This window comes from Sus scrofa, chromosome 9, assembly GCF_054392235.1.
Source record: "Sus scrofa isolate SSC_HxYL_T2T_F1_AM1 chromosome 9, Sscrofa_HxYL_maternal_Yorkshire_Landrace_v2.0, whole genome shotgun sequence".
Taxonomy (NCBI): Eukaryota; Metazoa; Chordata; class Mammalia; order Artiodactyla; family Suidae; genus Sus; species Sus scrofa.
Genome location: NC_139391.1, coordinates 140953817 through 140978918, shown reverse-complemented (window position 1 = coordinate 140978918; position 25102 = coordinate 140953817). Strand labels below are relative to the sequence as shown.

The window sequence follows — 25102 nt, the reverse complement described above, 5'->3', positions numbered from 1 at the left end:
AGGTCAATTATGTTGCTCTTTTCAAAGAACAAACTTTAGGTTTAGTTTATTTTTTAGTTGTTTTTATATTCTCTATTTTATTTATATGAACCAAACATCTGAAATTCAAAATATATAATACAGATATTGACAGAATTGAAGCGAGAAAGAGCCCTACAACAATAGTTGGAAATTTTAGTACTCTACTTTCAATAATGGATAGAACGACCAGACAAAGATCAGTAAGGAAATAGAGGACTTGAACAATTTCACCGAACAGACATATACAGAACCCTCCGACCAATGGAATACCCAAGCAGAATACACGTTTTTCTCAGGTGCACATGGAACATTCTCTAGAATAGACTATATTGTAGGCCACAAAGCAAGTCTTAGTAAATTTAAAAGGACTGAAAAGACAAAATACATTTTCTGATCACAAGAGAATGAAAGTAGAAATTGATAAAAATGGAATAAAACTAAAAATCAATATTGGGAAATTAAACAGCATACGTCTAACCAATAGGTCAAAGAATAAATAACATGGGAAATTAGAAATCATCTTGAGACAAATGAAAACAAAAACATAAATTTAGGGGTTTAGCAAAAGTAGTGCTAAGAGCAAAACTTATATACATAAGGGCTTACATTAAAGAAGATCTCAAATCAATAACCTAAACTTACACCTTAAGGATTTCGAAAAAGAACAAACTAAACCCAAAGCTAGCAGAAAAAAGAAAATAATTAAGATCAGGCCAGAGATACACAAAATAGAGAACAGAAAAATAGGGAAAATCAATGAAAGCAACAGTTGGTTCTTACAGAGATCAATAAATTGACAAACATTTAGCTATGCTGAATCAGAGAAAAAGAAAGAAGGCTCTAATAGTTAAATCACAAATGAAAGAGGAGACATTACAACTGGTTTTTGTTGGAGGAGGTCACTGAGAGGATGTCCATGAGCTGAACTCAGGAAATCAGAGGCTCCTCACCCCCTCTGCTCTTTTTGGAATGTATGTTCAGCCCACAATTTCCACAGTAGGAGCTGTCTCAAGGACACAGCCTTGAGAGAGTAATGTATTGTTGATTCTATCTGGGCAGGATACATGACTGAACCCTGTTAGGTCCTCTAGGTAAACTTTTAAGAAGGTGGCAGGCCGGTATGGAGATCTACTCATCCTGTGGCCATCCAAGACAAGCATCATAAGTAACTTCCGTTGTTTATTCAACCTGCCACCTACCAATGTGGAGTGTCTGCCTCTTTCTTCAGTCTCTCCCTGCCCTCTGAGTACAGGCGCCAGTTTTAGATTTTGCCCTGAGGTTTTTCCAACCAACAATTTTACAAAATAAAAAGGATTAGAAGAAAGTATTATGGACAGTTGTAGACCAAATAATTCTATAACCTACATGAAATGGACAAGTTCCTAAAAACACATAACCTACCAAGATTGAATTGTGAAGAAAGAGAAAATATAAACAAACCTATAACTAATAAGGACACTGAATCAGTAACTAAACCTCCCAACAAAGAAAAGCCTGGGATTAGATGCCTTCACTGGTCCATTCTACAAAATATTTAGAAAAGAGTTAACACCAATCCTCTTCAAGCTCTTCCAAAAAAACGTGAACATTTCCAAACTCATTCCCTAAGGCCAATCTTACCCTGATACCAAAGACACTACAAGAAGTTACAGACCAATATCCTAATGAATACTGATACAAAAATCCTCAAAATACTAGAAAACAGAACTTAACACACACTTGAAAGGATGATACACCATGGCCAAATGGGGTCTATATATATATATTTTTTTTTTTTTGCTTTTTTTTAGGCCCACACCAGCAGCGTATGGAGTTCCCAGGCTAGGGGTCGAATTGGAGCTGTAGCTGCCAGCCTACACCACAGCCACAGCAACGTGGGATCCAACCCACGTCCTCATGGATACTAGTCGGATTTGTTTCTGCTGCACCACAACAGGACCTCTGGGGTCTATTTCTTGAATGCAAGTAACTATAATTGCGCATTATTGGAGCAGTCACTATGGAAAACAAAATGGCTGGAATTTTCTGCTTACAAGCAAAGTGGCATACTTGTCTAAAATAGAACTACAATCAGTAAGGTTTCAATTCCTTTAAATACGTGTTCTTGACAGTGACTATTATTATATATTGCAACATCAGCAAAAGATTAAACTCAAGCTCCTTTCTTGACAGATTAGAAAATCACATAAGTTTGGAATCAGTGAAAAATACATTGTGTCCGTGACCTGAGCTCATCAGTGGGTCCCTCAATGTGCAATGCATTTGCTTCTCAGTTACACCCATTGTCTAGATGGTATTTCCAATGGACTGTAGAAGAATTACTTCTTAAAATAAGTTGTTCAACGTCTTTATTATTTACATAACTTCCAAACTAAGAAATTTCCCCAAGCCCACCTGCTGAGGTCATAACTGAGAGAGCACATTAAAAGCGTAACTCTTACCTTATGCTTATCTCTCACAACATTGCTCTTTCTAGTTCAAAAGTGGGTATCTGGAGTGTGGGGTTAGGGAGCACTGTCTCGTGGGCTTTTTGTTTCCATTACCTTTGCCTTTTTCTCACTCTCTTCCTGGTTCCAAGTGCCTGCGGCCTCTCTTTATGGAGGAGCAGCTAGAACCAATGTTTCAAAAAAATGGTGACATAAGGTTCCTCCACACAAAGCCTCCCTAGGCCTCTGGTCTGTGGCTGGGGGCTGAAAAGGAGTGGTGAAGCGGGTGGAGCCCCCTAAGGCTGTAAGGCTACAGCTCTGGAGCATCTCTTGCAATAGCCTTTGGCCTTTTCCTTTTCATATGCTCAAACCTGTTAATCTCTCTCCACTCCCCACCTGCCAGACACATTTCCAAACAGCTGCCTGCAGCTTTCCTTTGGAAGTGCTGCTCACCACTTCTGGCACACTTGTGACACTCTGGGAGGTCTTAGGTAGGAATCATGTGGTGCGTTTATCAGTATGTAGTCATCAATCCTGCCTCCAGGGCTGTGGTGGAGTTACTCATGCAGGGGTTGTCTATCTTCAGCTCCTGTTCTTACTAGACTCCCCAATTTACTTTCAACTCTTTTCCCGTTTTATTTCAGCCCCCATAACCTAACTCTTTGATAATCATCAGCAGATTTATTTTTTCAAGGGAGAGAGATATGGAGGCATGATATGCAATGATTGGAGTTAAACATAAATTTCATTAAGACAAAATTAGATTATCTGTATGTTTAGAATAAATTATCTGATATAGACATTGTGTTGCCACTTATACTAATGAATGCACTTTTTGCAAACCAACTTTTTTTTTTTTTACAAATAGGTTTACAAAAGGCTTATCATTCTCATTACTTTTTGTTTACAATCTGTAATTTAAATGAAAGAATTCCTTATTCAGTTATTTACAATTTTATGTTAAATTAACTACTAAATACTGAATCTTATATCCATGCTCTTCTCCCTCCTTTGAATGTTTAAAAATTACAAAGCCCATGTCACTTTATTTACCTCCAAGTCTTGCTCTGATGGAAACGTCTGGTACTGCCCTCGAATTCCATCTCCTGTCCTGTTTTAGTTCTTCGAATAAAAGGTTTTTCCTTTTTAATGTCGTCTGAAATCCTGTGTCGGGCCTGGGAACTTGATGTTGAGGTTTCACATCACTGAAATCCACCAGGCTTGGTATGGCTCTGCCAACGCCAGGCTTTAAGTCGGCATCACCACCAGGACTCAAGAACCCTGAACAGGAGTCACCTAAAGGTACATCATCCCGAAGGGGGAATAACGGATAATCCGGTCCATAGGGCGGGGGATAAGGATAGTGTAAGTGATAGTCGGGCAGTGCTGAAGGGGGATAAGGGTGAAATTTAAGAAAAGCAGGGTTGCATTTCTTCTCAATTCTGCCATAGTCATGTCTGTCCTCAACCCCTTTCACAAAAGGCATGTTCAGTTTCCTTAAGAGATCACGGTGGTGTGGGTAATCTACATTCTCCACAGCCCTTGCCCTTGACAGGAAGGACCCTTCAGAGATACTTATCTTCCCAGGTGTGTGCTGTGAATCCATATCCATGGCCGTCCTCTGTAAAATTTTGGATGACTCTGTATTAAGCGCCTCTGGTACGCCCTTGATCAATAAAACTCTTCTATTTCTAATCACCGAGGATTGGTTAATCTAATACAGTTACTCATTTGGCTTTCTCAAAATAAGTAGGTTTTTGTTTTGTTTTTTAATTTTTAAGGTAAATGCATATTCTCCACCAAAGGAAATACATATAGGTCAGTAAGGGACCAGAACCAGAAAATATAACAGAACCCATGTTGCTTGGCAACGATTAGAACCGTAATACACTGGACCTTTTACTATATACATCATAATTTAATTCTTAAGAAAAACAGAAACAGCCTTGTTAGGAATGTCTCCACAATAGTTTTCTCATCAATGCTTAGGAAACTGTGCTCATTTGTTATTTTTAATTTTTCCATAAGTTGATATGGTATGGGTAAATGATATTAGTAAAGGGTGGCAGTTAATGAAATGAGAATACACATTTTTTAAAGTACATCTCTATATACTTTAAGTATTTATGTCATAAATATAACTTACAAAACATGTACTTAAATATAAATTTTTTTTTTGTCTTTTTAGGGCCGCACCCATAGCATATGGAGGTTCCCAGGCTAGGCGTCGAATCCGAGCTACAGCTATTGGCCTACACCACAGACACAGCAACGCCAGATTCAAGCCTCATCTGCAACCTACACCACAGCTCACGGCAACGCCGGATCCTTAACCCATTGAGCGAGGCCAGGGATCGAAGCCTCAACCTCATGGTTCCTAGTCAAATTGGTTTCCGCTGTGGCACAACAGGAACTCCCCCTCAGTAAGGTTCTTAAATTCATTTCAGGACTACAAAAAATAGCAGGTATTAGCTCACATGCAAAAAAAAAAAAAAAAAAAATAGGTCATCAATATACTGTTCATATAAAAGCTCATTCCAATGAGATAACTTGGTCTTGCATGAACGCTACCAAAGAAATTCCAGATAGGAGAATTTGGGCACACGAGCTCACACCATCCCCACTGGAGTAAAAGTAAACAAATATGAATAAATAAACAGACAGACCTACCTTCTTTCTGATTTTAGGAGTTAGCTTTCCACCTTTAGAATCACACTTCTCATTACCTAAGAGCTCCAATATCACAGCTGATTCTCAGGTTAAACATTAGAAAGTGACACAGCAGACCACGGCAGGAGAGACTGATGATCTGAAGCAAATTCTCGATGACAGAAAACCCAGATTTCAGGATTCAGCATGTCTGAATAGTCCTCTCCATCCTTTATTCTTTAGAAGTCCATGGTCCAAAGTTCATTTGGTAAAAATCCTATGTGCAGGTTTACTTGCTTATAAAAATTAAAAGTATTTTTAGCAGAATATATACCTGGACAAATATAGTGACTGACTGGGCACTATTCAGTAAAATACGTTTCCTAGGAGTGCTCAAAGCAACTGCAGGACTTTAACCAAAATGCTGGCTGGATCTAAATCATTCAGGTCTCTTTTTATGAAACATGCCTGAAAAGGTTAAATTTAATTTGGGATTTTATATAGATTAGGAAGAATTTCTAAATAAGCGACTCTACTCAGTGGAATAAAATGTACTATATACATTTTACCAATTTAACACATGCATAAACACGGCCAGGAAACTCAAGGAAGATGCATAAAATTCATTTCATTTTCTTAGTAAGAACCAAGGACTTAGGATTTTTACGTAGTCCTTAAGACATGTCTTCGTCCTGGTTCTGGTATTAAAAAGAAGCCTTAACCCTTTCTATTACTTTTTTCTTTCCTTTTCTTTGCATGGCTGCGGGGGGGGGGGGGGGCACACCACATTTGCTGCATATGGAAATTCCTAGGACAGGGGTCAAATTGGAGCTGCAGCTGCCGGCCTGTGCCAGAGCCACGCCAAATCTCAGCCATGTATGCAGACCTACACCACAGCTCAAAGCAACCCTGGATCCTTCATGCACTGAGAGAGGTCAAGGGTGGAACCCATATCCTAATGGACACTAGTTGGGTTCGTAACCTGCTGAGCCACAACGGGAACTCCCTTTCCTTTTCTTTTTAAAATTTATGACTATTTGAATGCTTACATTATACCAGGAACTATCCTAGGAGTTGAGGTCAAATCAAGATGGTGGCAAAACAGACAAGATCTTAGCTTTGAGGACATATAAAGAAGGCCAACGGAAAGACAGCGGGGTGATGATATCAGTGGTGCAACCAAAATACACGGGAAGGCAGCAACGTTTGAGGTAAGCTACCAAACAAGCAGGGAGGCTGACTTGGGTAGTTAGGTGGTCAGTGTGAAATCCCTTTCCTTGAGCGAAGAACGCCCCGTGATGGTTTCCGGTGGACTCTGAATCACTCATTTCTTCCTGCTACAGGTATTCTCTCTTCTTCAGTTGCTTAAACGTCATTCTTTTTCTATGTATTTGCACCAACTGCACAAGATGTACTTCCACGGTAGTTCTGTTCATGTTAAGCAAATCTTTCCAGCTGCAGAGAAGTAGAGGGTTTTAACACGTTCTGGCTATAAGTGGCCACTTAGGCGTAAGGATGCTTTAATACATCTTCCTGAATTTAGATGATAAAACACAGTTTTCCAGGCAGAGCGTTGCAGTAAGGTCAGTTTGATCCAAGGCTGTTTGCTCCACTCTACCCGTGGCCAAGGACCCACTTTCATTCCCAATTAAGTCCCACAGGTCCACAGGTGACATCAGGAGAAGGCCTCCAAGGGCTGGACCACGGCTAAGTCACGTGACCCTCCCATCTGTTGTTCAGGGTCCGTGCTGGGCCCACGAATGCCTGCGCCAAGCTCGGCGCGGGTTGCGGGGTCCGTGGCTCTTCCATCCGGTCCAGAACCTTCCACAGATCCCTCATGCCCTCTGAGTTCCCCTAGCGGCGGCGGATTCCCCAGGCGGGCGGCTTTGACCAGCTCCTCTGGCATCTACAGGAAGCGGCCCGAGGGCAGCCCGGGCCCCGCCCCTGGCCCCGCCCCCACCCGGCGGAAGGGGTGGCCCTTCTCCCGACCTCCTTCCGGTTCGCTGCCCGCCAGCATCCGGAGGGTGGGCGGGCGCGCGCGCCCCCTAACGACCTTCTGCGTCGACGGTCGGCAGGCGGCGGCGGCGTGTGGATGGAGGCCTCGGCCCCCGACCGGGCGCGGCGGGGCTGGCGGCGGGCCCGGGCCGCAGGCTCCCCCCTCTCCCGGGCCGCGGTGGTCCTCCTGCTCTCCGCGCTGGTGCTGCGGGCGCCCCCGTCAGGTGAGGCGTCGGCATCGGCGGCGGACGGCTCCCGAGGCTCCCGGAGGTTTTCGTATGTCACGTGCCTGCACCTGCTGATGGGAAGGCCTGTATCACCGACACCCACTGTACACTGAATAGGGTGTAGGTGCGGAGCAGAGGACTGGACATTGATGACGTATGGGCTGGAGAGGTCGTTAAAACACCCACAGTTCAAGGTTTAAGGTTACATTGGCTGTTAGTAACCCTCGAATCAGCCCATGTTCCTTTGCCAGTTTTCCATGATGTACTGGGCTCGGGATCTCAGTATATTTCAAAATGAGTAGACAGCCCAAGGTTTTGTAATTTTCGTGGTTGTGGAGCTCCATCTATTGGTTTTACCTAGAAAACACAGGCTTCTTCTTTTTTTTTTAATAAATCTTTTATTCGCTTCCTGGTTTTTGCAGTGTCACAGCAAGGCTTGCAAAGACCTTCCCAGTCTGGCCCTGCCTTCCTCTTTTCCCTCTCAACCCTGTTTCCTCCAGGTTTAAGGATCCTGTTTTTTTTCTCCCAGTTTTTTGGAAATATAATTGACATACAGTATAATTTTAGGGCATACAGCGTAATGATTTGATTTACATCATGAAGTGACTATCACAATAAGTTTAGGGAATGATTAGGTACACAATTAAATAGAAATTTTTTTTTCTTGTGTTGAAAATTTAGGGTTTTCTCTCAACAGTTCATAAATGTCATGCAGCAGTGTTAATTACATTAATCATATGTGTAGTGCATTCCTTAGTACTTAACAACTAGAAAATTTGTACCTTTTGACTGCCACCTACTGAATGGGAGAAAATATTTTCAAGCAATATATACCCAATAAAGGGTTAATATCCAAAATACATAAACAAAAAACAAACGATCTGATTAACAAATGGGCAGAGGATTTGAATACACATTTTTCCAAGGAAGGTATACAGGCATATGAAAATATGCCTGCTGTCACTAACCATCCGGAAAATGTCAATCAAAACCATGTGAGCAGTTACCTCACACCTGTCAAAGTAGCTATCATCAAAAAGACAGCAAATAAATGTTCAAGGTGGTGCTGCAGAGAAAAGGGAACCCTGGTGCCCTGTGGCGGGAATGTAAATTGATTCGGTAACTATGGAAAGCAGTATGGAGAGTCCTCAAAAAATTACAAGTAGAACTGCTATATGAGCCAACAATACCATTCTAAAATTTTAATCTGAAGTACGCTCCCCTATGTTAATTGGAGTGTTATTTACAATATCCAAGATATGGAAGCAACTTAAGTGCTCGTCCATAGATGAATGGATAAAGAAGACAGTGGACTATTACACAGGCATAAAAAATAACAAAAGCTGCCATTTGCTCCAATGAGCATTATGTTAAGTGAAATAAGAGAAAAATACCACCTGACTTCGCTTATATGTAAATCTAAAAAAAATGAAACAAATGAGAATGCACGTATCAAAATAGTTATAGCTAGAGAGCAAAGAGGTGTTTGCCAGAGGGGAAGAAATAAATAGGGAGATTAAGAGGTACAAACTTCCAGTTGCAAATTGAATGAGTCACAGATATGAAATATATAGTGTGAGGAATATGGTCAATAGCTATGTAATGTCTTTGTGATTTATCATAACTAAACTAATGGTGGTGGTCGTTTTGAAATGTACAGAAATATCAAATCATTTTCTTGTATAATAAGAACTAACAGAGTGTTGGAAGTCAATTCAAAAACAAAAAACTCATTGAAGAAGAGATCAGATTTGTGGTCACCAGAGGCAAGAGTGGGAGGAGTTGGATGAAGGCAGTCAAAAGGGACCGGTTCTTGATATGTTGACATAAAGACTTAAACTACTGTCTCTTGAGCTTATAATAAAATAAGGCAGAATTGGCATATAATGTAGAGTGAGTGTTACAAGAGAGGTGCTGATGATGTATTATGGAAGCTAAGAGATAATAAGTACCAAGAGAAGTCTTGAGGGAGGAGGGACTTGTGATTTGAGTCTTGAAAGGTGGGGACCTCAGTTTTTAAAAATGGGGCTATTCTAAGTGGATGTATAAAAAGCTGGAGGTGAGACATAAGAGGGGAAGCAGTGGGTATGCTTATTTCATTGGAGCCCATGAAGGAGATAGAGTTGGAACAGAGATACAGAATGTCAGTTCCCCTTCAACAAATATAAAATATACTGTGTCATGATACTATTTGAATGTCTTGAAATTTATCATAAGCCAGATTTTTGATCATTTCTCTCCTTTTTGTTTTTGACAGTTGGATATTTGGATCGATTACCAAGAAGTTTTCACTTGACCCAAGAATCAGCGAAAATAGTGGGATCACCAAATTTTCCAGGTATTAATAAACTGATTTGCAGTAATTGTAAGAAAGTAATTGGCATTTGCTTAAGTTTTATCTGTCTTTTGCAAAAGGCTAATGTCCCCCAGTTATCCTAGACTCTGTGGCCCTTTTCCTTCTATGGACATGGATTAAAGTTGTTTCCACAGACTTACAGTCTGATTCTATTTGCTATAACTGCTTACATGTGCAAAAATAATTATTTCTAAAAGTAATCTAGTTAAATTTGTCTGCAGTGTTTTTTATTGTTATTGTATAATAAATAATATTAAATACATGCAGTTCTTAAGCTAAAACTTTTTTCAGATGAGATCTACATATATCATAAAGATTTTGTATGAATAAGATTTTACAGTAGCTACATGAGGCATAGTATCTATAACTTTTTCTGTATGTATTTTTTATTGAGGTAAAACTTCTTAGAGTATGCCATTGAGTAGTTTTCACTCTGTTGACCAGGCTGTGAAACCATCCGCTATTTTATAGCATTTTCATAACTCTAAAAAGAAACAACCCATGTATTAAGGAGTCACACTTCAGCCTTTGGAAACCACTAATCCACTTTCTGTCTCTTATGAATTTACCCATTTTGGACAGTTCATATAAATGGAATCATACATTCTGTGTTTTGTGTGTGGCTTCTTTCACTTAGTATGATGTTTTCAAGGTTCATTTATGTTATAGAATGTATCAATATTTCATTTTTATAAGGATATACTACAATTGTATATCTATCAATTGTTGGATTTTTAGGAAGTTTCCGCTTTTTGGCTATTTTGAATAATGCTGCTATGAACACTCCTGGACAAGTTTCTGTGTGAACATATGTTTTCAGTTCTCTTAGGAGTATACTCTTGGGAGTATGGACCTAGGAGTAAAATTTCCGGGGCATATGGGAACTCTATGTTTAACGTTTTGAGGAACTGCCAAACTATTTTTCAAAGAGTTTGAACTATTGTACTTTCACACCAGAAATTTATGAGGATTCAAATTTCCCAACATTCATGTTAACATTTATTATTGTCCATCTTTTTAAATTGTAGCCATCCCCTGTCTGTGAAATGGATTCTCATTGTGGTTTTATTTGCGTTTCCCTGATGACAGATGGTGTGGAACCTCTTTTCAAGTGTTTATTGACTGACCACTTGGACACCTTCTTGACAGAGATGCCTGTTCAAGTCCTTTGCCCATTTTTTTTACATCTTGTTTTTTAAAATGATTTTTATTTTTTCCATTATAGCTGGTTTACAATGTTCTGTCAGCTTTCTGCTATACAGCAAAGTGACCCAGTCTCTCTCTCTCTCTCACACACACACATTCTTTTTCTCACATTATCCATCATCATGCTCCATCACAAGTGACTAGATTTGGTTCCCCATTCTATACAGCAGGATATCTTTACTTATCCGTTCCAAATGCAGTAGTTTGCATCTATTAACTCCAGACTCCCAGTCCATCTCATTCCTTCTCCCTCCTCCTTGGCAACCACACAAATCTGTTCTCCAAGTCCCTGAGTTTCTTTTCTGTGGAAAGGTTCGTTTGTGACATATATTAGATTCCAGATATGTGATATCATATGGTATTTGTCTTTCTCTTTCTGACTTCACTTAGTATGAGAATCTCTAGTAAATCTGGCTGTCTTTTATGTTATTGAATTGGAAGAGGTTTTTTGTTTTTGTTTTTTCATACAAAAACAGTCCCTTATCAGATTCTGGATTTTCAAATATTTTCTTCTATTCTGTGGATCATGTTTTCGCTTTTTGAGGGTGTTCTCTAAAGTGCTCATTTTAAACTTGCTAAAGCTTAATTTCTATTTTTGTTTAGTATTGGTGCTGTAGAAGTCATGTATCAGAAACGATGGCTTAATCAACAGTCACAAAGTGTTACTCCTGTAGTTTCTTAAAAGAATTTCATAGTTTTAGTGCTTACATTTAGGTTGTTGATCCATTTTGAACTAATTTTTGCATATGATATGAAGCAGAGGTCCAACTTCACTTGTTTTCTATGTGGATATCCGCTTGTTTCAGCACCATTTGTTTAAGAAGCTTTTCCTTCTCTATTGAATGTCTTGGTGCCCTTGTTGAAGAGCAGTTTGCCGTAGATGTATGTTTTGTTTTGCTTTTTTTTGTCTTTTTTTTTCACCTTTTCTAGGGCCGCTCCCTCGGCATGTGGAGGTTCCCAGGCTAGGGGTCCATTCGGAGCTGTAGCCACCAGCCTACACCAGAGCCACAGCAACGCGGGATCCGAGCCGCGTCTGCAACCTACACCACAGCTCACGGCCACGCCGGACCCTTAACCCACTGAGCAAGGCCAGGGATCAGACCCGCGACCTCATGGTTCCTAGTCGGATTCGTTAACCACTGCGCCACAACGGGAGCGCCCAGATGTATGTTGTTTGATGGACTCTAAATTCTCTTCCATCGGTAGGTATGTCTGTCCCTCTGCCAGTACAACGCTGTCTTGGTGATGATTTCTTTATAGTATTAAGTTTTGGAATTATTACATGTGACTCTTTCAAAGTTGCTCTTTTTCAAGATTTTCTTGGCTATTCTGGGTCCCATGAAATTCTATGTTATTCTAGATACAGCTTTGTCAATTTTGGGGAAAAAAAGCCTGTTAGGATTTTAATAGGAATTGCTTTGAATCTGATCAATTTTGGGCATATCAACACTATAGAGTCTTCCAAATCATGACATGTTGTGTTTTTTCATTTATTTAGGTATTCTTAATTTTCTCTCAATGACGTTTGTTTTCAGTATATGTCTTCTTGTACTACTTTTGTTTAATTTATTCCTAAACATTGTATTCTTTTTATGCTATTGTAAGTAGAATGCTATTCTCAGTTTAGTATTTGGATTGCTCACTGTTAGTTGTTTTTGACAAATGCCTTTGGGGAAACGGCTTTTTACAGTGGGTGAGCTCCAAGTTAGGTCATGTAAAGATAGCTTGGTGAGCGGTACCTTCCAGGGCACTGCCAGAAAGGTCAAATAATGACAGTTCTCTGGGAAGGAGGCATTGAAGTCCATCTTTCCCGATGTTCCCCTTTAGTAGCTGCCAGGCTGCTGGTTCCTATAATGACTGTGGCAGATTGGTTTTCAAAGTTAACTACAGAGCCGGGAAGGGGTAACAGGAATAGAGAAACTTAAAATGCTATAGGCTCACTGCTTTTACCAGGTGTTTTAGTTGCGAGGGCTTGTGTAACCAGTCACCCCAGACTGGGTGGGTTAAATAGCAGAAGTGTGTTGTCTCACAGTTCTGGAGGATAGACGTCCAGTTGAGGAGGTGTGGTTGGGTCCTGCCATGGTCCCTCAGGGAGGACCTGTTCCAGTTCTCCTTCCTTGGCTTGGAGATGGCTTTCGTTTTTCCACTGTATTTGTCTGTGTCCAAATTTCCTCCTTCTGTAAGGAGACCAGTCATATTGGATTTGGGCCTACCCTAATGACCTTGTTCTAACTTGATTACTTCTGTAAAAATTCTGTCTCTAAAAAAGTTCACTTTCTAGGTGTTGGGGATTAGGACTTAAAGATATGAATTAGGGAGAGGCATAATTCAACCCATCAAACCGAGATTCAGCTGTTTTTCTTGAATACATTTTTTCCTGGGTTACTGCAGGTCTTTGACTAATTTCCGGAGTTCTGTAAATGTTAATTCTAACGGTATGTGCCATTTTCCTCATTTCCTTTATGAAGGGGATTATTTTTTGGAGTTTCTTATTCTGCTGTTTTCGCTGATACCACACTTTTAACACAGCTTTTGTTTTAAAACTACAGCTTTTAAACCTGAGTTATAAAAGTTACATATAACTAACTTCCCTTTTTATTGCTTTCTTTTATCGGATGTGCTTAAATTTATCCTTGCAGTGAATTAACACTTCAGGTGGGTGTGTATTTTTTACATCACAAAGCAGATTGTTACTTGTGTGACTAGTTGTGCCTCTGTAAAAGGCTCACTGCCTAATTTGTCTTGTGTAGAATTTCTTTGGTGTTTTCTGTTATGCAAAGTGACACTATCTGTCTATGGAGGCCAGTTTCCCATTCTGTGACTCTGTCTTTCCCTTGTTCTCTCTTCACTTACTGTTTTTGACCAGGTGGTCTTCTGTTTTCATCCACTCATGTATCCATTCACTCAGTAATGATTTTATAGTTGTACTTTCAGTTCATTAAATTTTTGGCACATGTGACGAATACCTTTTTGAATATTTCATTTTGTGCATGTTCAGAAGGTGTCCGGGTCTGTTATGTCCTGGAGTAGAAGTTCATCATCATAGGCCTGAGCACTCTCAATGCCATTGAAATTGCACTTCAAAGTGGCTGCCCCAATTCACACCTCCTCCAGCATGAAATACCACCCAGGTTCCCCACTTTTGCCAAACTGAAAGTTGTTACCTGTGCACATCATTTTCCTGCTGTTTTCAAAGGAGTCCGTTTCCTATTTATATTCTGGTTATAAATTCATTATTATCTTTGTTTCCAGTATGTTCTCCCAGATGTCAAACTGGTGATGCTTTTAATCCCAGATGTTACCTTTACCTGTGTTATAGGATTGAACAGAAATTGTTAATACTTCAGGAGTTGAGTTCAGTACTTTTTTTAATATGAAAAGTTGATGCTTTTTTTCGTTGAGTCCTTCCATATCTCAAATACATAGAGGTATTATTTTACATTTTCTTTAAATAATGATTTCCTTTAAATCTTCAGTCTATTTGGAATTTATTTTTGGTATGTGGTGTGAGGTATAAATCTAATTTCAGTTTTGTTTATATATTGAGATAGTTTTTAAACATGATTTATGAATAATCTATTTTTCTCCACCTCCAATAAGGTGCTACTCTTATTATATAATAGTCTTTTTATACTTGCTTTTTCCCCTAGACCCACTATTCTTTGTTCCTACAACAGAACACTTTGTTATAATTAGTCTGGCTTTGTAATTCATCTTAATAGCTTGTAAAAACTTGTAATGCTATTCATTCCTCTGCTTTTCTTCTATAGAATTGTCTTAGCTATTTAAGAACCTTTAATTTTCCAAATACATTTTAGAATCAGTCTTCAAGAGTTTCTTTAAAAATTCTTCTGGATTTTGCTTATAACTATGTTGCTTATATCCATCAATAGAGGGATAGGTTGGCATCTTTACAATTGCAAGTGTGCACTCCCGTGATTACGGCGCTTTGTCTAACTGCTCATCTCTTGAGAGAGTGTGAACTTGTTCCTCACGTTGGTCTTATCTGAGCAAAGGTTAACTTCTGTTTAGTGCTTTCTCAGTGTTACCTTGTTTCCTGTTGTATAACTTAAGGTACTGTTACTGATGTGGAGAAAAGTTATTTATTTTCGTATGTTGATCTTGCATTGGGAAGCTCTTCTGGATTCACTTATGTTTTCTGTGACTTACGTATGTACAGAGGTTAGTAGGGTCTCGAGGAAGCAGCAGTAGTGGTGTGAGGTACTTGGACTGCCCAAGCCAGAGCAGAAAGGATGGGGTGTGCGGGGTTTCCGGTGAGGCGTGGTCGGAGTGGCCTGGCATGGCTAGGGCACGGAGTGTGAAAAGAGACGTAACGAGGTGTGTGTAAAGGACAGATCCTGGAGAGGAAGGCCGGTAAGCTGTGCTGGGGAGCGACGCTGTCATACAAGAGGCACTCATTCCAAGGCGAGAAAAGAAGAGACATTTAAACCGAGGTAAGCAGGAGATAAGTAAGAAGAGAAATTAGTAAGAGATCAGAGAAGAAAAATAAGTTGAATGGACCCCAGAGTTGCCTTTGGAGCAATTAGTAGACACATTTTTTGGTAACTGTTTCATGAGAGAATACCAAAAGTACAACAATATTGTGAATAAATAAAGATATCATAAAAGTTAAAATCATAACTGAATATTCTTACCCATTTTACATAATAAACTTGTAGGGAATAGCTAATAAAATGTAAGTTTCTAAAACAGACTTGATTAAATTACTTAGTAAATTCATAATTAAATTCTCCTGCTTGGTAATCAAAAATGTGTTCTCCTACATCCTTCCTTGCCAAAAAACTACCAGGCTATACAGTTTTCCAAGGACATAAACACTTTACGTATTCTTTCAGAGAAAATTTCTAGAAGAAAATCTGCCTAATTCATTTTATATGGCTATTATAATCTTAGATGGCTGTCTTAATAATACTAAATAATAAATATCAAATTTGTACTGAAATTGGAAAAATGCAAAGGATGATATAAGAAAATTTATACACATTTACATTTATAATATAGATGCAAGTATCCCAGGAAAACAAATAACAAAGGGTAGAGGGGACCTTTCTTTTCTTTTCTTTTTTTTTTTTGGTACTTATTTTTTTCATTTTTTGTATTATAGTTGATTTACAATGTTCTGTCAATTTCTGCTGTGCAGCAAAGTGTCCTGGTCATACACATATATGTGTATATATACATTCTTTTTCTCATATTATCATGTTCCATCACAAGTGACTAGATATGGTTCCCTGTGTCATACAGCAGGATCTCATTGCTTATCCACTTCAAATGCAATAGTTTGCATCTACTAACCCCAAACTCCCTGTCCATTCCCCTCCCTCCCTTCCCCCTTGGCAACCACAAGTCTGTTTTCCATGTCCATGAGTTTGTTTCTTTTCTGTAGATAGGTTCATTTGTGCCTTATATTAGATTCCAGATATAAGTAATATCGTATGGTATTTGTCTTTCTCTTTCCGACTTACTTCGCTCAGTATGAGAGTCTCTAGTTCCATCCATGTTGCTGCAAATGCAAATTTCATTCTAAATTCTTATGGCTGAGCAGAATTCCATTGTGCACATGTACCACAGCTTCTTAATCCATTCATCTGTCGATGGACATTTAGGTGGTTTCCATGTCTTGGCTATTGTGAGCGGTGCTGCAGTGGACATAGGGGTGCATATATCTTTTTGCATATATCTTTTTTCCATAGTGGTTGTATAGAGGCAAACTTTCTTAACCTAAGCAAGGTGAGTTATCTAAAAACTGCGTTCAGCAAACTTCATGCTGTGTGGTGGAAGTTTAGATTACTCTGTTTAGACTTAAGGAGAGTTTTGATTTTCATAAAAAACTTTTATCTTCCTGGATCACAGATATCTTAGTATGTGGTTGATCAGTGCTGTTAGAAACTTTACTAAAGGCTTCCTGATGAGTAAATTCAAAACAATTGACTCTTTACTGTGTTCCTTTTGTATTTCATAGAGAATATTACTTTTGCTTGTTTAATGAGCAATATTCTTTGAATTTTAAAACAAGTGGGGAAAATGCTTAATAATTAAAATCCATCAATATTTGTCAATTTTTAATCATATTTATAATTTTTAAATTCAGTATATTGTGTTGTGTCATTGTGAATAATGTATTATTCCCCTTATCTAAACAGAATTTATCCTGTAAATTTCTTTGAGATTTGATCTTTTGCAAAACAGATTAAGTCTAGATATAGAATTCTCTTAATACTCCATAATTAAAATAATTTTCTGACGAGTTCTCTGATAGCTTAGTGGTTAAGGATCCAGCATTGTCACTGCTATGGCTAGGGTCACTACTATAGCACAGATTTGATCCTTTGCTGGGGGACTTTTGTGTGCCATGGACATGGCCAAAAATTTATTTTTTCTGAGAATAGAATAAGTTAGTGTGTATGAACTCTGAATAAAAAGACCAATGCATTATACTGAGATACGCTCATAATCCCAAATAAAATAAGTGTATGTTTTTGAATGTTAGTTATATGTAATGTAATGAAATTTAGTCTCGTGTAGTAATAGCAATAACCCAAAGAAACCTTATGAAAACATGTAACTGAAACTACAGAAATGTAAGCCATTATAGAGCATAAATGAACATAAAATATTATTGGAACATTTTAATATTGTGTTTTCAGTGAAAGTATATGTTATGCTCCATCAAAAGAGTCCACATGTGTTATGTGTAACCCAGCGGCTGCGGAATTTTGAACTGGTAGACCCATCATTCCAGTGGCATGGGCCAAAAGGAAAAATCGTTTCAGGTAGGATTCTGTTTCAGTTGTCAAACTAAAAATGTGTGAAATGTACTCAGAACAAAAAGAATGTTTGTATCTCATATACAAGTGTCAGCTCACTTCTTCTTCCTGTGGGGATGTCTTTTTGGAGTTAGAATCCAACAGTGCAGGTGGAGTGACCATTTCCACAGATCTTAATTTGACACAGAGATACACTGGGTGACTAAACTGGAGACGTTGCGAAGCATTCAGATTTCAAAAAAGTTCCTTTTTTTGGTGAAGTTCATAAAGTCATTTTGATTACTTCAGCTAGTCTTTTGTTAGCAAAGAATGTGTGAAGAAGTAAATATGATTCTGGTTTTTGTTAAAAATACAAAGGAGCACTTTGAGCTCTAGATTTATAACTATGGTCTTGCTTGTTTTATGCAGCCCCATGTAGGGAAAACTTGAGACTTTATTAGTAGTTATGATTTTATGTATTTTTTGGTCTTATATTTCATTCTGTCCAAAATCCTGACCAAACAATATGGATTCTATTTGAATTAAGCTTAAATACTATTATCCATTTTGAGAAAAAAATGCTGAATTTAACATTCAGTATATTAGTATTAAAAACATACTTTTAAATGTACAGCATGGATTGGCAGTAGTTGTGGAATAATGTATTATTGACGTTGTGCTTACAGAGAGGAAATTTAATACTTGGGTCTTTATCCAGAGGAGGAGATGGACTTGAGACATCTAAATAGTAACCTTACAGTCTGCAGATTTTTAAGAAAATAAGATACTATTCTCATGAGATAACTTTTTTCCACATAGATATTACTGTTGGTATGACGGACTTGATGAACGTTTTCTCCTTTTAGCTTCTTGTTATATTATTTTGAGATGCCTGTCTTACTTTTATTATAATTTTTCATTTGCTAAAAGCTGATTTGTTTTTGCAGTATAGTTAAAAAACTGGTTTTGGAGTTCCCATCGTGGCTCAGCGGTTAACGAACCTGACTAGCATCCATGAGGATGCAGGTTCAATCCCTGGCCTTGATCAGTGGGTTAAGGACCTGGCATTGCCATGAGCTGTGGTGTGGGTCGCAGATGCAGCTTAGATCCCGCATGGCTGTGGCTGTGGTGCAGGCCGGCAGCTGCAGCTCCGATTTGACCCCTAGCCTGGGAACCTCCATATGCTGTGGGTGCGGCCCTAAAAAGGCAAAAAGACAAATAATAATAATAATAATAATAATAATAATAATAATAATAATGATAATAAAAGCTGATTTTGTTTTCAGCCTTGATGAAAATTTGTAGAACAATTTTCATCCTAAATATCTGCTCAAGGAAGCACCTTTTTTGCGTTACCTCCTGAGGAAGTTTTTCTTTCTTACTCTATTCACCAGGTTTTCTTTCTCTCTCTCTTCTCTCCGCCACTCTCTCTTCCTTCCTCTTCCTTTCCTCCCTCCCTCCCCTTATTGGTATTTCGGATAATGCTTGTGGGTGAAAACCTACAGGTTTATGTTGTGGACTTGGACAGAGGAAAGCAACATATGATTTTCCTGTGAAGAAACATTCATGGGAAATATTTATTCTGAAATATTTTTAATTCATATTTAATAGAGATGAACAATTTCAGTTGTACATTACCATAATATTTTACGTTGACTCTAAAATGCTGCAGGTTTAAAGAGTTTCTCCACTCTTGAGTTGGGTGGTGTGTCTTCAGAGTGAATTATTCAGCTCTTAGTGGGAGACTCGTTGGTGGATGATACATGCTGAGCTATTAGGGGTACAAAGAGCAGCCGTCAGCTCTGCCTGACTGCAGTATAGCGCATAGGAAGGAATTAGCAGAGGTCAGTGTGTAAACCCTAAGAGGTTGGGCAGTTAATATAAATCAGTGACAGGGGCCACGTGTAAAGGGATCCGATACTGAAAACATAATCATATTTTATTTTTATTGCTCTCTGATAGCACAGTATATAATGCACACATGTATATTAAATATATTTTACATTTGATTCTACAACTCTTGTGAGTTCAAAAATAGAAGCATTTAAGTGTTCACTTGTTGTGTTGTAATTTGTTACTCCTTTGATTTGGAAACTGAAGTGTGAAACACATTTTTCTCTAAGATGCCAGGCCAGATCTTACAGTTTGAATTGCAGAGTATAGTATGTAAGTGAATTTTGATTCCTTAAAGTGATATTTTATTTTACTTACTTTCATAATGGAAAATAGATGTTCAGAAACATAGCTATTTCCAGGTAAGGACGAAAGCATATTGATGCAATGCTTTTGTATTTATAAAAACAGTTCCAGACAACCCTGGAATTCCGACATCATGATTCTAGTTTGGTTTTCAGTACAGTGTCACATCATAGTTCCCTGCTGCGTTCAAGCTCAGTCCTGTCATTGTTCTTGCAGAAAGACCTGGGAAATGTCCAATTTCCTTAGAGCTTGAAAAACAGAGACCTTCTCTGGACTTTAGTTACCTTAATTGTGGACATTCCAAAGATAGTTCCCTAAGGGGTGTGTAGTTATGGACCTGCACTCTTCTTTGGAGAGAAATTCTCAGATTGTTCGGATGAGTTGTTAAGTGTAGGGGCCGGCCAAGTCTTAGATTGATCGGCTTGGTACCCACCCCCCCCGCCCCGTCTCTCTTGTGGTATTCTTCTGTCTCTCTTCCAGTATTTTTTTTTTTTTTGTCTTTTTGTCTTTTTAGGGCCACACCCATGGCACATGGAGGTTCCCAGGCTATGGGCTGAATTGGAGCTACAGCTGCTGGCCTATTCCACAGCCACAGCAAGGCCAGATCCGAGCTGCATCTGCAACCTATACCACAGCTCATGGCAATGCCGGATCCTTAGCCCATTGAAGGAGGCCAGGGATCAATCCCGTGTCCTCATGGATTCTAGTCCGGTTCATTAACCACTGAGCCACTATGGGAACTCCCAGTATTTTTTCTTTATTGCAATAAGACGTGTACCTCTGACTCCAACCCTGACACTGTTTTGATGAATGAATGCTTTTTGGTGTGTGACTTTCCCACTTTTCTAAATGATCACACAAGCATATGTAAGCACCTACCCCCCCCCACACACACACATGTTCAGCTTTACCCTGTAACTGCAAATGAGATCATATATTATACCTTACTCTACCTTACTATTTTTATTATGAAGCATCTGATATATACAAATCTGCATAAGATATATGTTATGCAGCACGATAAAACAGATATCCTTGAACTTGCTATAAAAGCCAAGATATACCATTATCAAGACCATTGAGCCTTCCAAATGTTTAAAAATCCCCATTCATCTGTCCCCAGCCCCTGTCAGGTAAACACTGTCCTCAGCTTTTAAAATATATTCCTTAGCTTTTCTTTATGCATTTTCTATATGTATAATTACACACGCGCAAGTTCATATATATGTGTGTGTGTGTATTCATACATAGAGTAAATGCACATATTTATGTCTATATAAATATAGATATATGTATGGATGCATTCAGTGAGTTTATTTTTCCCTTAGTGTTTTTATTTTGAATTTTCTAAAAATAATAAACACACAGTTTATCATGTGTCAGATACTGTGCTAAGCAGTTTACACGTATGAATCATTTAAATTTCACAGCAGCTCTTTGCAGTAAGCACAGCTGTTTAACCCATTTTATACGTAGAAAACAGAGGCAGCGAGAGAGCAAGGTACTCCTCTGGACATCTTTCCAAAGTGTGATGCTTTTAACATTTTTCAGATAAGGTGGTCAGAGGATGCTTTCTTACAAATTGTGTGATAACAGATTTTCCGGCTGTCATAATATTTAACATTGTAGGAGGCATTCAAATATGTGTTTGTATTATTATTAATTGATGCCTCCGGCCTGGGAATTTCTGTTTCAAATGATTGCCAGGGAGTGCAGAGCCTCACTGCTGACGTGATATTCTAAAATTTCTTTACATTTGTAGGCACCTTTTATCATGTTACTGTGGTGTATCTGTCCGTGTCTGCTGAAATGCATAGAAAACTTAAAAAACCTTTTAATCTGTGTTAAAAACGAGACAGCATGTTATGGTAAAGGTGTACTCTTTCGTCAAAAAATATTCATGAAGAAATGGGCAATACAGTGGAAGTGTAGTCTAAATTTGCACCACATGTTCAGCTTCGTCCGGGATGTAGAAACGGGCGCTGTCAGGGCGTGATGCTCTGTGTGAATTCCTCGAGGGCGGGCGTGTCATGTGTTCCTTTCTCCCCAGTCGCTGAAACAGGGCCTTGCGGGTGCTAGAACCCCAAGAGGTTGTTAGTGAGAAAAATTAATAATGAGCAGTTCTTCACTAAGCACATTCATCTTTTGTCTTCTTTTGAAGCAATACATTACTTCGAAATAAATTTCAACTTGAAATTTATAGGCAATAAATTATTTTCTTAAAATAGGAAAAGATGAGCAGTTATTTACTAAGATAATATTTTCAGTTCCAATGCATGGTTTGTTAAATGATTACGTGAGTTTTAATATCTAATGATTTTTTTCTAGTGCAAAACCATGGTTATAAACTTTCAGAATAACAACTTTGATTGCTTAACATGTTATAGCTTTTCAGGTCATTAACATTCATTGTACTTATTACACAAAAACAATTCTATGAGGTACATTGTCATAGGTTATGATTCTTCGTTGTACAAATGAGGGAACTGGACTTCAGAAAGATGACGTGACTACCCCAGGATCACACAGTTTGTGAGAAAGAAAGGTATACCTCCCATCCAGCTGTTGATGCTTCAAGACCAGGCTTCTTGTCCATCATGCAGCATGGCTCTCTCCCAGTGTGACAGCTAAGTCATGATGCCTGTGGAAGTGAAGCCAGTTCTCACTCCCAGCACTGCAGTTCTGATTGTGTGACTTTAGGCAAGTGTCCAATCGCCTATTGTCTTTCTTCTGCAACTTCAAGGTTGTAATCCAGCTTTTCCTAGTATCATATGTAATGGATCACAGAGTTAGCCTTTGTGCTGGGCACACTCTTCCATTCCTTTGGGATATAGTTTGTGTGCTTACTGAGAGTGGGACTCATGAATAAAGTATGTGTATACGTACTATTGCATATGTGACCGAATATCTGATGGTGCCCAAGGTCAGTCCAGCGAGCGGACCAGGAGCACGTCATGTACGTGTCACTGGTAGTCTCTTATCACTTAGGCAGCTACGCATTGGGTGAATCTGGTTGGTGAAATTCTGACCCTGAGACGTTCATCCTGGCACCCACTGTCGACACCTCCAGATGCACTGCTTAGGCCCCTGACTCCTTTAATGATTCTGCAGGTAAATTTTGATGGGTTTTCTCTCTGCAGCAAATGCTTTGTTGTTTTATTTCAGTCTCATGTACGTTAAGCCCCTGTTCACTGTGTCCTGTTCCTCTCTTAGAAAACAGCACTGCGCAGGTAACCTCCACGGGAAGCCTTGTGTTCCAGAACTTCGAGGAGAGCATGAGTGGCGTTTACACCTGCTTCCTGGAATATAAACCTACTGTGGAAGAAGTCGTTAAAAACCTTCAACTGAAATATATTATATATGGTAAGAAGGGATTTCCGTTGTAGTTTAACATTTCTTAATGTTTTCGAATATTTGCATATTTTAACTGGTTTGTTTTAAAGGGATGTTGTTATTTTGAGTCTCAATTATTTTACAAAGGACTTTTTAAGGGAAGATCTTTTTTCTTGGGGGGGGTGTTGACATGCACAGATCACTTTGGGGCAATGAATACAAACGGGGTGGTATGGAAATCACGTTTTCAGAGTGTGACGATTTTGTGGTCTCGGCTATGTTTACATTCTGAGTATTGTGCTTGATGGCGTGCTATCATGTCCCCAAACAAAAAGGTCCCCTTTTCTAAAAGCAGGTTGATCTGTCGAGGTTTGAGACTGGAGAGCTGCGTTGGTAGTGGAGTGGCCAGGAGAGCAGCCCCAGCTGTTCCGTTTCACTGGTGGGGCCCATGTGTGGAGCCAGGGTGATGGGTCTCAACATTGTCCATGTCCAACCTCCAGAGCTTTTGAACATGTTACCCTCCAGTCACAGATTCTGCGGATGTAATTAAGGGTTTTGAGAAGATGAGTCTGTCCTGAATTACCTGGACCATCACAGGGTCCTTCTAGGAGGACTGCAAGGGGGCCGAGGGCGGAAAAAGGAAACACGGCCGTGGAAGGAGAGGGCGGGGCAGTTTCCTTTGAAGATGGGGTGGGGGTGGGGCACAAGCCGAAGAGGCAGCCTGTCTCTGGAACCTGAAGGTGGTTGAGAAGTGGATCTGACCCCAGAGCTTCTAGAGCGAGGGTACCTTGATTCTAGGCTGGTAAGACTCGTTTTGGACTTCTGAGCTCCCAAACTGTAAGGTACTACATTTGTGTTATTTTAAGCCAATAGGAAACACATACCATTGTTTTCATGGCTGAAATACATAACAAATGGTAGAATTATTAATGATTTCCTGATCATTTTTGGTCACTAAAAAACACTATCCCAGGAGTTTCCATTGCGGCTCAGCAGGTTATATTGTCCATGAGGATGTAGCTTTGATCCCTGGCCTCGCTTGTTGGGTTAAGGATCTGATATTGCTGCAGGCTGCTGTGTGTAGGTCACTGATGTGGCTCAGATCCAGTGTTGCCATGGCTGTGACTTAAGCCTGCAGCTGCAGCTCTGATTTGACCCCTGGCCCAGGAATTTATGTATGCCACAGGTGTTGCTATAGAAAGAAAAAAAAAGAAAAGGAAAAAACCATCCCCCCATGATCCCGTATATCCAAAGAAAGACGTAATTTCTATGAGAAATTCTATTAACTTTGTTAGGCAAATAATTTGTTTAAACTTTGTAATTAGTTACACTTAATTTTTTTTTTTTTTTTTTTTTTTTGTCTTTTTGCTATTTCTTGGGCCGCTCCCACAGCATATGGAGGTTCCCAGGCTAGGGGTCCAATCGGAGCTGTAGATGCCAAGCCTATGCCAGAGCCACAGCAACACTGGATCTGAGCTGTGTCTGCGAACTAGACCACAGCTCACGGCAACGCCGGATCCTTAACCCACTGAGCAAGGGCAGGGACTGAACCCGTAACCTCACGGTTCCTAGTCGGATTCGTTAACCACTGCGCCACGACGGGAACTCCTTAATTTTTGATATGTGGTTTTTTTCCACAATACACGATATAGATATAGCTGTATGTTATTTCATGTAATTTATATAATTTATAACAAATATAATCTGAAAATCTCATAAGAGTATTTTCACATAAACTGAGTAGTGTAACAGTGCGTAAGGATGAATGCTGTTGTAATAGTAATGAAAATGATAGACAGTATTTACTGAGCGTTTATTATATGCCCAGTAGTGCTGTGTTTTTACATGTAATTATAATAAAAACAGCAAAACACATCTACTGCTTTATTTTTAAGGCTTTTTTGAAATGCTTTATTTATATTC

At 39.1% G+C, this 25102-nt stretch overlaps 2 protein-coding genes across 10 annotated transcripts in view; one reads left to right on the top strand and one right to left on the bottom strand.

Annotated features, from left to right (window-relative positions):
* SPMIP7 (sperm microtubule inner protein 7) overlaps window positions 1-7058 on the bottom strand; it is a 49055-nt gene extending 41997 nt beyond the window's left edge. The window contains exons 1-2 of one of the 7 annotated variants that reach the window (XM_084978546.1): window positions 5118-7058; window positions 3501-4068 (exon numbers count right to left, since the gene is read on the bottom strand). In XM_084978546.1, the coding sequence (XP_084834672.1) occupies window positions 3501-4059 (559 nt within the window). In that variant the 5' untranslated portion in view covers window positions 4060-4068; window positions 5118-7058. Of the gene's footprint in view, window positions 1-3500; window positions 4298-5117 lie in introns of those variants that run through there. The other 6 variants (XR_014816881.1, XR_014816882.1, XM_084978550.1 and 3 more) reach the window with 6 other exon arrangements.
* A 27-nt stretch (window positions 7059-7085) lies between these two features.
* ZPBP (zona pellucida binding protein) overlaps window positions 7086-25102 on the top strand; it is an 81723-nt gene continuing 63706 nt past the window's right edge. For 2 of the 3 annotated variants that reach the window (XR_014814386.1, XM_084974591.1), the window contains exons 1-4: window positions 7086-7315; window positions 9576-9656; window positions 17549-17674; window positions 23060-23209. Coding sequence is in view for 2 of the 3 variants with exons in the window: in XM_084974591.1 (XP_084830717.1) it covers window positions 7189-7315; window positions 9576-9656; window positions 17549-17674; window positions 23060-23209 (484 nt within the window). In the remaining variant the exon portion in view is untranslated. 3 annotated transcript variants of the gene reach the window in all.